The sequence below is a fragment of the Pelophylax lessonae genome (assembly GCF_965119305.1).
Source record: "Pelophylax lessonae genome assembly, chromosome: 1".
In the NCBI taxonomy this organism is placed as follows: Eukaryota; Metazoa; Chordata; class Amphibia; order Anura; family Ranidae; genus Pelophylax; species Pelophylax lessonae.
The window spans coordinates 384,015,002-384,027,171 of record NC_138768.1 but is presented as its reverse complement, the minus strand read 5'-3'; the positions used below and the strand labels follow the sequence as shown (position 1 = coordinate 384,027,171).

Genomic DNA, 12,170 nt, shown 5'->3' with positions numbered 1-12,170 from the left:
GGAGGGGGGTGTCTTCTCCTGCCACCTGTAAAAGCAATAAAGCAGCTAAACAGCAGCTATGTCGGCTTTTACATTGCAGGGAATGGCCTGTTGAAAAAAAGATACAGTATCTGAATGATGCCTGCAGGCATTGTTCTGATATCTCCACTTTAAATCCTATGTCATATGACGTCAACCCAGGGGAAGTGGTTAAAGTCCTACCTAAAATATACCAACCCTGTCCTTTGCCCCGATCTTTGACCCTGACCTTGACCTTTGACCCTTACCTGGACCCTTATACCAACCCCTGACACTAACCTAGATCAAACCGTGATCTAGCAATTGTTTCTTTATTTATTTTTATTAATATTTATTTATTTTTACACACACTTTGGGTTATTTATATTTTTCTCCCCTAGCAAGCAGAGAAAGATGCAGTGGGGCGGATTTACTAAAGGCAAATAGACTGTGCCCTTTGTAAGTGCAGTTGCACTCATTTTCCTTAGAGCTTAGTAAATTTGGTATACCTTCACCTTGTAAAGAATACCCAAACAGGTGCAAGGGAAAAAAAAAACAGATTTTCCTTGCACATAACTGCATGATGGAAAGCAGAGCTTTACCACATTAACTATGTTCTTGGGAACATGAATGCAACTGCACAGTCATTTGGCCTTTAGTAAATTGACCCCAATGTATCTTTCCATTTAAAGGAGAAATAAAACACAGAGGCGGACTGCAGCATGACTAATCACTGTGATCGCCAATCAGAGGCTGTCACGGTTATCAGTTGATTGGGACCCAGGACTCCCAGTTTGGGATCTTATGTATAAGACCCAGGTCTCCCGGGGAGAGCCCGGACTCTGTGCTGGAAGCATGCTGTGCGGCAAGCTCCCAGCACAAACCCAGGTACGCATATATGCAGCCTCACAGATGCCTTATATGTATATAGGCAACAGCAAAGGGTTAATTATACACCAAAGCATGTTACATAGTTACATAGTTAGTCTGGTTGAAAAAAAGAGAGAAGTCCACCCAGTTAAACCAAAATAAGGGGGAAAAAAAATTATGCAATCCTATGTGCACAATCCTTTACCCACAGTTGATCCAGAGTTAGGCAAAAACCCCAATAAAGCATGATCCAATTTGCTCCAGCAGGGGAAAAAAATCCTCCCTGATCCCCCAAGAGGCAGTCAGATATACCTATAAATGTTAGCATCCAGTTATATTATGTACAGTTAGGAAAGAATCCAGGCATTTTTTAAAGAAATCTACTGAGCTGGCCATAACCAGGTCTTGAAGGAAGTCTATATCACATTTTCACAGCTCCTACTGTGAAGAAGCCTTTCCGTATTTGGAGGTTAACTCTCTTTTCCTCCTTTTTGTGAACTGGTGCGCAAAACTGAACTGCGTATTCCAGATGAGGTCTTACTAATGATTTGTACAGGGGAAAATTATATCTCTCTCTCTGGAGTCCATACCTCTCTTACTACAAAAAAGTATTTTGCTCGCTTTGGAAACTGCAGCTTGGGATTGCATGCTATTATTAAGCTCATGATCTACCAGAACACCCAGATCCTACTCGAGTTTTACTCCCCCTAGTATGTATGATGTGTGCATATTCTTAGCCCCCAAGTGCATAACTTTACATTTATCAACATTAAACCTCATTTGCCACATAGTTGCCCAATTAAACAGTGCGTTGAGGTTGGCTTGTAAATTGGAGACATCCTGTAAGGAAGTTATTCCACTACATAGCTTGGTATCACCTGCAGACACTGAAATATTCCTTTTAATCCCAGACCCTATATCATTAATAAATATATTAAGAAGTAAGGGGTTCCCCACACTGAACCTTGGGGTACACCATTGTTAAACTTATACCATTGAGAGTAAGAATCATTAACCACTACTCTCTGAATTCTATCTTTTAGCCAGTTTTCTATCTATTTACATACTGATCTTTCCAAGCCTGTAGACTTTACCTTACACATTAGTCGTGTGTGGGGATCACTGTGTATGTTGCTTTATTGTTTGTTTGTTTTTTTCTGTATTAAAAGCCTTTTACCATCAATATAATTATCTATTATTATATTTCTAGTGCTGGAGTGGGAAGAACGGGCTGCTTCATCGTAATAGATGCCATGCTGGAGAGGATACGACATGAAAAAACTGTAGATATTTATGGTCATGTAACTTTAATGAGAGCTCAGAGAAATTACATGGTTCAAACAGAGGACCAATATATCTTTATCCATGATGCACTGCTAGAGGCAGTGACTTGTGGAAATACCGAAGTGCCAGCTAGAAACTTGTATGCATATATTCAGAAGCTGACACAGATAGAGCCTGGAGAGAACGTTACAGGGATGGAGTTAGAATTTAAGGTAAGTCTGTTTGACTTGAATTTAGCTTACTGACAGCCTGAAGACAAACCAAAAACATTCAACATGCCAAGAGAGTTTAAACTCATTTATTAGAAATATGAATGCTAGTTTTATGGGGTGTTTCTGCTTATGTGTACAAGTATTCTATTATTTTGAGTTTAAAACAACAAAAATAAACCATTGTTTTTTTTTCTTCTATATCCAAGTCATAGAAATGGATGTTTACTTGGGCAGACAACAACCCTTTTAAAAGCATCTTTTTTGAACATAAAAAGCATCTTTATTTTCTTACCTCTACATATATCCTTGCACATATCTTTTTAGGTTGAATGCTACCATATAATAAGTGTAAGTGCACTTTGAACATCCATCTCACTCCCTTCCCCCTATCTCACACTACCCAGTTTTGCCAAGGCTGATGGTTGCCCTATTAGCATCAGCTCTATTTATTTCTCTACTACTCTTGAGTTTCCATACTGCACACCTATGCAATGCTGGTCCCTAGAAAATGATGGTGTCCTTGAAGCATACCCCCCCCCCCCTTGTTTAAAATACATAGGCCTGCAGCTCTGCATGCTGGTGTGAACTCATCTTACATTCATAAGTTAAACAAACATTTTTTGTTTTACTTACAATTACTGTTTTTTTCCACTTCTTGGTTGAGTGCAGCACTGGTAATGTAGCCCTGGCCTTATCATGGGAAGGCTACATTGCCAGTGCCTTCCTGTGTAATCTCATTTGTGTACAGGGAGATCTCAGATGGAAAGGAATGTTCTTGCCCTTTAGATAAAGTGCACTGTCACATGTCCCAAGAGGCAGACCCAGAGTTCCAGGTAGGGAGATAGATTTATCTGCCATTTAGTGAAAATGGATACTTTGAGAAGGTTATGGGTTTTAATAAAAGCATGTGATGAGTAGAGATGAGCCAAATATACTTGAGTTTGGTTAGGGGGCAGGTCTGCCAAATATTATTGAAGTTCAGGTGTCAAATCTGAACCCTTCTAAAATCAATTGGAGCCAAATGTTAAAAAACAGTTATGTTTTTTTTTCTAGGCTAATCGGCAGGAAATTGTCAGACAAATGGCAAGGGTTTCTGGGGAACAAGTACCAAACCAAAAAACATTTTTTTTTAATTCCATTTGTAGGGGAGCAGCATGTTTAATAATGCTTTATGGGCAAAATGCTAAATTCCTTTAAATAACAAGCCCAGAGGAGGTCCTTGACCTGCCTAGGAAGTGGTGCAACTATAGGATGTATGCAACCTACTACATAAAAACGGACATTTAAAAAAAAAAAAAAACATTTAATCTGCTGGTAAATAAAAGCACACAGATGCTTACTGTTTGTACTGTTTGGGGGGTTCCTTCATCTATATCAGACTCTAATCCTGGATTAATGTCTGGTTAAGATGCTAATGGGGGGCCCTACACAAAAAAATGAAAGGCCTTCCCCCTAAAATGCCAAAAAACAAGCGCATGAGGTCCCCCCAAAAATTTATACCAGACTCTTATCCAGAAGAGGGGGTGAGAGTATGGCCCTGTTGCCTGAACCATACCAAGCCAGATGCCCTCATAATACACCACAGTCCCCTGGCATGGTTGTTGTGGGGTTGGCAGGTGGGGGCTAATCATAAACTAGAGCCCTCTTTAAATATAAGTGGAACACCAGATACTGGCCTGCCTACATAAATGTGTATGGGGGTACATAGAACCCCTATTTATTCACAAAAAAATGCAAATGCTTTTTGACAAGGGCTTTATTAAAAAATGTCCTACAATGTAAATTCATTGTCAATCACATCTCTCTGGGTGGCAGAAAATAAATGGAGCATCCTCTGCTCCTTAACAACTATTTCCAGAGGAAGAAGGATTCAATCATATATAGTAATGGTAGAAAAAACACTACTATATTTGACATTCAACTGAGCTAAAGGCCCGAACAAGCAATGTTCTTCATACTCATCATCCCCAGTGACAAGTTTGCCCATTACATTCTATGAACATGGAAGTTTGAATACAGGTACTTAAGTATGGTAGAGTAAAATGTGGTGTTTCAGCCTGTAAAGTAATGTTAAGCCCAGGGCAAACTGGGCAGAATGATGTAAGATTTTGTTTAAGAACAATGAGGAGGGCTTCAGAGTGGTAAATGAAATAAGCAGGATTACTGTACCGCCAGTGAAAAGGCATAGTAGTATTCCTACCTACAATGTGAACAGCAGGCCTTATTGATACAGTATAGGACAGAAGATTTGTATTCATAAACCATGGTTTTTATGCAGGCTACTTTCAGGTGATTTGACACTGGCAGAAATTTTCTAGGCCCACCCCTAGTGCGCACTCAAAAAACCCCACCCACTCCTCAAGACACTAGTTTTTTGCTAGTCTTCTTTGATAAAGGACCTTTTCTCTTCTGGAGAAATATTTTTATTTTTCAATCATTCAATGTTTCTGAAGCTTTCAAGATCTGACTGCCTATTGCGCTGGGCTATCAAATTTCCAAATTGGTGATCCTTCATGTCTACCTTAGGGACAGACCCAGACCAGGGGCAGGCCTATTATGTTTGCTTCAAGCAGTAGATCCTGTATTAGATGATCACCCTGGCACTAAGTCCAATGTGTATAGTTAGCCATAGTGTGTTATAAAAGTCCAGAGCGGTGGTCAATCTCTATGGTTCCTAATCCCTGAAGACGCCTTGGTAGGTATGCTCACTATAACAGGTGAAGCCTTGACCTCTAGTAGGCCCAGAATTGTGGATAATGTAAGGCAGGGTTTTACTGCATGTTGGCACCAGTTTTTGACTTTTAAAATCACAGTCCGCAGTGTGTAGCACACTATGCTCTTTTAGAGGCAAGGGATTTGGGAGTTATTCACTTTATTGTGGTACCCCCTTCCATTTTCTCTCAAACTTTTTACAGAGTGAACAATTTAAAATGGGGGACTTTCTCTTCCTATCTAGACTTCGTCTCAGGAGGTTAAGGCAACTGTGTCATGCTTCTTAGATTATGCATTCCTGCTAAATTATTCAACAAAAAATGCACAAAGCCTGTAGCTGCATTCCTGCTGCCATTTTCTACAGAGACACAGCCAAACTAGCACAGCAAGCACCTAGGCTATAGCAGGCTCTTTTATCCAGACACACAGTTATTCCTATATCTGAACACACAGACCCCATCCAATCTAAACTTCATTCCATGAGTACCCCATCGAGGATCCCCTCTCTTAATGATGGCTGATCACAGGTACACGGCATCTGAGATGAAAGGGCCAAATATTATGCTTACTGCACATGGCCTACAGAAAACTCAATCCACTGCTCAGGGTGATGGCTGTTCAGTTGCCCAAAAGAAATTACCTATTTTAGCACAGCTCCCCTACTCTGGCTCTCTCTCAGGCACACACCGCATGGCCTGTCTGACAAAAGCAGATTCTTCTGAATTCTTCAAAAAACTTTCTGCCGTTCCATTTCCAGAGACCAGAAACACTACACATCCTTTATTCCCACTAATCTTGTTCAGAAATCAGAGACGGAACCTCCTTTATTTGATGACATTATAGAGAAAAGTATTGAGGATTTTGAAGCACAGACAGCAGAGGATTTTCTTTCCCCTGCTTTTTATTAGGCACTGGGGATGGCTTCAGGCCAAGTGCTCTCTATTGTGGACACATTAACTGACGTGGTGTGAATTCATTTTTGCTTAAAGTGATACTAAAGTCTCGTTTTTTTCCTTGTCATACTTACCTGCTCTGTGCAGTGGTTTTGTACAGAGCAGCCCTGATCCTCCTTTTCTCGGGTCCCTCTTCGGTGCTCCAGGCCCCTCTCTCCTGTTGAGTGGCCCCACAGTAAGCAGCTTGCTTTTGGGGCACACGAGCCGAGCCTTAGCTTCCTGTGTACATTCAGACACAGTTTTGTGACCCGGCCACGCCCCCTTTCTCTCCACATTGGTTCACTGACTTTGATTGATAGCAGCGAGAGCCAATGGCACAGTGCTGCTGTCTAAGCCAAAGAGGAGGGGTGTCCTGGACAGCCGAGACTCAGGTAAGTATTAGGGGACTGAGGGAGGGGCTGCTGCAAACAGAAGGGTTTTTATCTTAATGCATAGAATGCATTAAGATAAAAAAAAATTCTGCCTTTACAACCACTTTAACAGCACCCGACTCTTTGCAGACAAAACAAATCTCTGTTTGACTGAGTTAACCTTTACAACCTTTACAAGCTTTTTGCTGGAATGTATCCTTTGAAAAAGGATTATTAGAAGATATTGGCTACTCTGGTAGTGGATCCTGCCATTCCATTACTCTGTCAACACCTTACAGTTATTAGGATGTTCCCTCCTTAAAAGGTTCCTACCCCACAAGAAAAAGCCTAAATCTACTACTCCTTACAGCTTCTACTTCTACTCAGTGAAAAGGGTCTTTTCACTGTCCCCAATCAGGCTCAGAACCAAGGCTTTGTCACTCCCTTTCATCACAAGCCCTACTTGGACTTCTAAGTCCACCAAACCTACCCAGAAGCCATCCTCACAATGAAGGAGCGTCCCCAGTCCTCAGAGTAGGGCGATGCCTGTTGGTGTCTTTGCCAGTCTGGATCTGAACCATCATGGACCTCTGGGTACAATTTGTAATTTCAGAGTGGTACTAAATAGTTTACATCTTTGCCTTCTTCTCACACTCATAGCTTCAGACAAAAAAGAAGACAACTTTAATTGCACCAACCAAAAGTGATTGTTCAGTTTCTTTTAAAGAAGGATTTTACGGTTTCTATTTCTGCCTATTCGCTGTGTCAAAACTATATGGGAGCATCCACCAAGTACTGGACATTAAATATCTAAACAGACTTATTTATGTACCAAATTCTAGATTGAATCAATGAGATCGGTCACTGCTTCTCTCAGACAAGGGAACTACCAGCATCAGTAGGCATACAAGATGCCTACCTGCGCTTCCTAATCTTTCCTTCATATCGAAGCTTTCTGTTTTTTTGCTGTGAGAGACCAACACTTCCAATTTGTAGCACTACCATTCGGCTATACTCTGTTTTCACAAAAGTGCATCCCCGCTTCTGGCTTTTCTGTGAACCTAAGGCATTTATGTTGCAGGCTACCTTGCTAACATCCTACTATAGGACCAACCTTGCCTGTCAACATCCACAGGTAACCTTTGGCTGTATAATCAACTTTCTAAATTCTGCTGTCCAGCCCTCAAACCATCTGGAGTACCTGGATCTAATCTTAGATACAGCATGAACCAAAAAATTCTAAGATCCCACATGTGGATCCTCAGGTCAAAACAGGACTCAGTTTGCTTCTCCACTAGGGTTCTGGACTTAATGGTAACCTCCTTTAAGGCAGTTCCCTTTGCCCAGTTTCAGTCCAGACTGCTTTAATCAAGCATACTCATGATGTTAAACAATTCACATCCAATTTAATCCTCGGATCTCCCAATGCTTTTATCTAGTCAGACAAAGTTCACCCTGACATGGTGGATCTTCAATCCTGCCCTGAAATTTGGAAAGTAATTTCTTTACATGCCTTCAAGGGTGATAACAATTGATGCCAGCCATACAGTTTAGGGTGGAGTTTACAAATCCATACTAACTGTACAGGGGACATGGTCTCCAGAGGAGCTGAAGCTCTCCATCAAAATTCTGCAAGTGAAGTCAGTCAGGGTTTAGTCAGACAATGCCACAGGAGTGGCCTACATAAACCATCAGGGGGCATCAGAAGTCAAGCTTCCCTAGAAAAAAACAAGCTTACTATCCTTTTTGACAGAAACTTACATTCCAGCTCACTTGACCGCCCACATCGCTGAAGCTGACAATGGATAGATTGACATCCTAAGCCAGTGTGGGAAAGGTTTTATGAGTGTGCATTAGTGGTGGCCCTAGCACGTTTATTTGCCAGTGTCTAATCACCTGAAGTTAGCCTGCATATAACCCATGGTCTATGAATAAAAGTCCTGTGTCCTGTATAGTACTTAATAATAAGAAGTTTACAGGTAAGTAAAAAATTTTATTTTTACAATAATATATGTGTAAAATTCTGAATGAGCTTGAAATAACATATTTATTATTGTTACTAGGTATTTTCAAAGGGAAGGTTATTCCTTTTAATTCTGTCATATAGTTTAATTTATTTTTTAAACGGTTCTTCTGGATTTTCTATAAATCATATTGAAATTTTGTGTGTCCAGTTAATCAGTTTTAAAATATCTAGTCATAATAGTTTTGGATAGAGCAAGGAATGGTCAAAACCCTGTCAGTTTTTGCTCTTTGCATTTCCTGTTGTGAAGACACAGCAGGAAATGAGACAAAATCTCTCCAAAGTGAGGGGAAATCAACTCCATTGGAGTGAGCGCATTTTTGCTCATTGTCTTTCCAAGTGAAAATGGTCACCCGTGGGGACACAGGCAGCAATAAAAATCAGTGATTTACAAAACAAAAAAAGCTTTAAACCATTGGTAAAATGCAAATAAGAAAATCTGTTTATCATTAAAAGAACAGTCTATTCAACAAACTTTTTTCCAATCAGTGGACCTTACTACTGGTTTAAAGCTCTTTCTTATGTATTTCATATAGATTTTGCCTACAACACTACCTAGTTGCCTTTTAGGTTAGGAACTGCATATCCAAAGTCAATGCACTTTGAGACATGGAAACCTAGGGCCTTAAAAAAGAATTTGATGTAGCACCCACACCGGCAATAAATGCAACTGACAGAGGTTCCAACCCTTCCCTACTCTATTTATTAGTTTAACTTTTGGCTATACACTATAACCTGTATGTAAAACATTTTGGTTGATAGACAGATGTTAATTTCTAGTGTTACTGTTTTTTAACAGCGCCTCGCTAGTTCTAAAGCTCACACGTCACGGTTTATCAGTGCCAATCTTCCATGTAATAAATTTAAAAATCGCCTTGTTAATATTATGCCATATGAGTCCACAAGGGTGTGTCTTCAGCCAATACGTGGTGTGGAGGGCTCCGACTATATCAATGCAAGTTTTATTGATGGATACAGGTAAATATGATTTCTGCACAAGCTATATTATTGACCATTAGCTAAAATGTTTTCTTAATCTTACCATGAAATTTAACTTGTAAATGTTTATGATGCAAATAAGCGTGGCACAGCTTCAAGTGCTGTGGGCAAGGTGCAAATGAATCCAATAGGTAATCACAAATGTTGGTGTTTTTGGGGGATTTTTCAGCCTGTTTATTGTTTTATTGGAGACACAGTCGCTATCAGCATTCACAGGTCCCTACTTACTGCCTCTTCCATATCATTGTAAGGGAATCTGTTATTGGCAGACCACCAGCGCACCTGATACTCTCCAGTGTACCTAAAGTAACCCCCTTCCCCAGTGTACAAAATGATCTTTAGTGTATGACAAGAAACCAGATATGCAGAAAGCCTTTAGCACTGTACAGAAATGCGGTACATAATAGGAGACTCTCAATATACTTAGCTGTATTGCCAACTTCAAGATTAAAAATGTTATAGAAACAGGTACAAAATTACCAATGGACACGCTGCAAAAGACCACCAGAGCCCATAACTGAGTATTTTTTCTGTTATCTAGCCTTACCTTGTTAACAGGAAAATATTTGGCCTGCTTTTTAAATAGATGCTGTGCTTAGACTGGCACAGGATGCAAGCAGACAAATACCTGTATATGTGCAGGCAGCAGGGGATGTGTGGCTTGCTTGTACTTCTTATACAGAGTGGAACCAAGATACAGGTTACACTTAAAGAGGAAGTAAACCCTCCTCTGACACTTTTACCTATAGGTACGCCTATATTAAGGCTTACCTATAGGTACTGTAAATATCTCCTAAACATGCACCGTTTAGGAGATATTTACCTTACATGCAGCCAGTGACGTCACTGGCACATGCGCTCTGAAGGAACGGCCGCTGGTGCCGTTTCTTCAGAGCCCCGTGCCGTGACTGTTGGCTCCCGCGCGCGTGCGCGGGAGTGACGTCACCGCGGCTCCGACCAATCAGATGGCCGGATGCCGCGATCCCGGAAGACGGGCGACTGGACATGTCGCCCGTCATACAGGGGAGCGGGCGGCACGTCTGGGGCTCGTTCTTAGGTAAGTATTTCATAATGAGCTAGTATGCGATGCATACTAGCTCATTATGGGTTTCCCTTTCAGGTTGCAGCAAAAAAAAAAAAAAAGTGTCATGGGTATACATCCTCTTTAAATCTATCTCTAGCTCAATGTAACATCTTTTGTTAACCCTGTCCAGTGAGCCATGCCATAGTTCTGGTGAGTTTAAAGATTGTTGTTTTTTCAGGGCATCATACAATATGTATATTTTTTCCATGCAGATCTGATCTGTGTTGAAGCATTTAATTCACAAATCCAGACAACCATGATTAAAAGATTCAAAATAAATGTAATGTCATTCTGTAAGACTGTATATAATCTTAACATGTAATATAGTTTTAGTCCCATTCACTGCTACACATACTGTAAAAACATATATAGCCATACAAATAATATATAGCAACAACAAACCCCACAGTTACGCTATAGCTGCCACACAAAAACGTGCTGTGCTCTTCATTATTAGTAAAAAGGGAAACAGTGGTTAAGTGCCCATGTTATCTTGTTACTGTCACCTGAATTTAGCAATCATACTGCCAAGCGGGAAAACTATTTTGTAACCTGGTGGTGTGGGAGATAGTACCCTTGTACCACCTACAAGATGGTTACAACTTAAACAAGGCATTACTTGAATGGGAACTATCTCCCACAATATTGTTCCTACTGAAGACACCTCCTTTCCCCAAGCTCATCAATACTAGGGAAGGCTACACTATGAGTAGTTATTACTGTAGAGCTTTCAAATCCTGGACTATGCACACACATGCTGCCACAAAGGGAAATGGTAAGTCAGCACACTGTCCTTAGCCCCCATATAGAAGCTTAGAAGGACTGCTTAGAAAACCTTGCCCTCCTCAGCTTCAAGAAAAAAGGATAACCACTGATGTGCTTTAACAACCAAAAATATATATGCACTGCCTGTGACAATTCTTCTGTAATTGTTCCCAAAAAAACAAACCATACATCTTCTTCATCTGCACCCTATCTATAAAGACCAGAGCATATCTGTTTCCCCTCTTCTTTAAAATCTTTAATCAGCTCTTTAATTTTCCTCACATTAAGCTCAAGATTATTTTTCTTAAACCAACCTACCAAACTCTTTATCTCTTGCCTTTATGCATCCTGGTCGATTTCCCTTATTTTCCAATAATGGTCGTGTCATTCACAAACTTTATTACAGAGTTTACCTAAAATCTGGAAACACAGTCATAAGTATGCAAAAAAAAAAAAAAAAAATAGGATTTAGTACACAACCTTGTACACCCTATACTAAGGAACGGTGTCAAGGAGTAGTGTTTTCAATTTTAACAGTCTGGGGCCTATTAGTGAGAATATCCAAGATACAGTTACAAAAAATGGAAATGCAATAATTTTGGTAAATATAAACTGCCAAATACCTTTTCTCATCAGCAGTATATAGCAGTCTTGTGACTTCTACCAGTATCTGGGTAAATCTTGTAGGAGGAGTTTTCATTCTAGCTATGATAGTCCTATTAGGATGCAAGACCCTTGACCCTCTGTCTGGACAGTGCTCATTGTCTCTGTGCTGATCACATGCACTCTACCAAGAAAAAAAACAAAAAAAAACTGTCTAGCAATACACACCAAACTGAGCATGTGCAGCTTGTCCCCTAGTCTCTGTACTATCAGCAGATAGATTGGGGACACAGGAAGAAGGAGAGGTTTAGAGGAGAC

At 40.4% G+C, this 12,170-nt stretch overlaps 1 protein-coding gene across 15 annotated transcripts in view; it reads left to right on the top strand.

Annotated features, from left to right (window-relative positions):
• Positions 1 to 12,170, top strand: part of PTPRD (protein tyrosine phosphatase receptor type D) — a 1,741,884-nt gene that overhangs the window by 1,683,733 nt on the left and 45,981 nt on the right. For all 15 annotated transcript variants that reach the window (XM_082266411.1, XM_082266413.1, XM_082266423.1 and 12 more), the window contains 2 exons: positions 2,078 to 2,363; positions 9,201 to 9,379. In XM_082266411.1, coding sequence (XP_082122537.1) covers positions 2,078 to 2,363; positions 9,201 to 9,379 — 465 coding nt within the window. The remainder of the gene's footprint in view (positions 1 to 2,077; positions 2,364 to 9,200; positions 9,380 to 12,170) is intronic.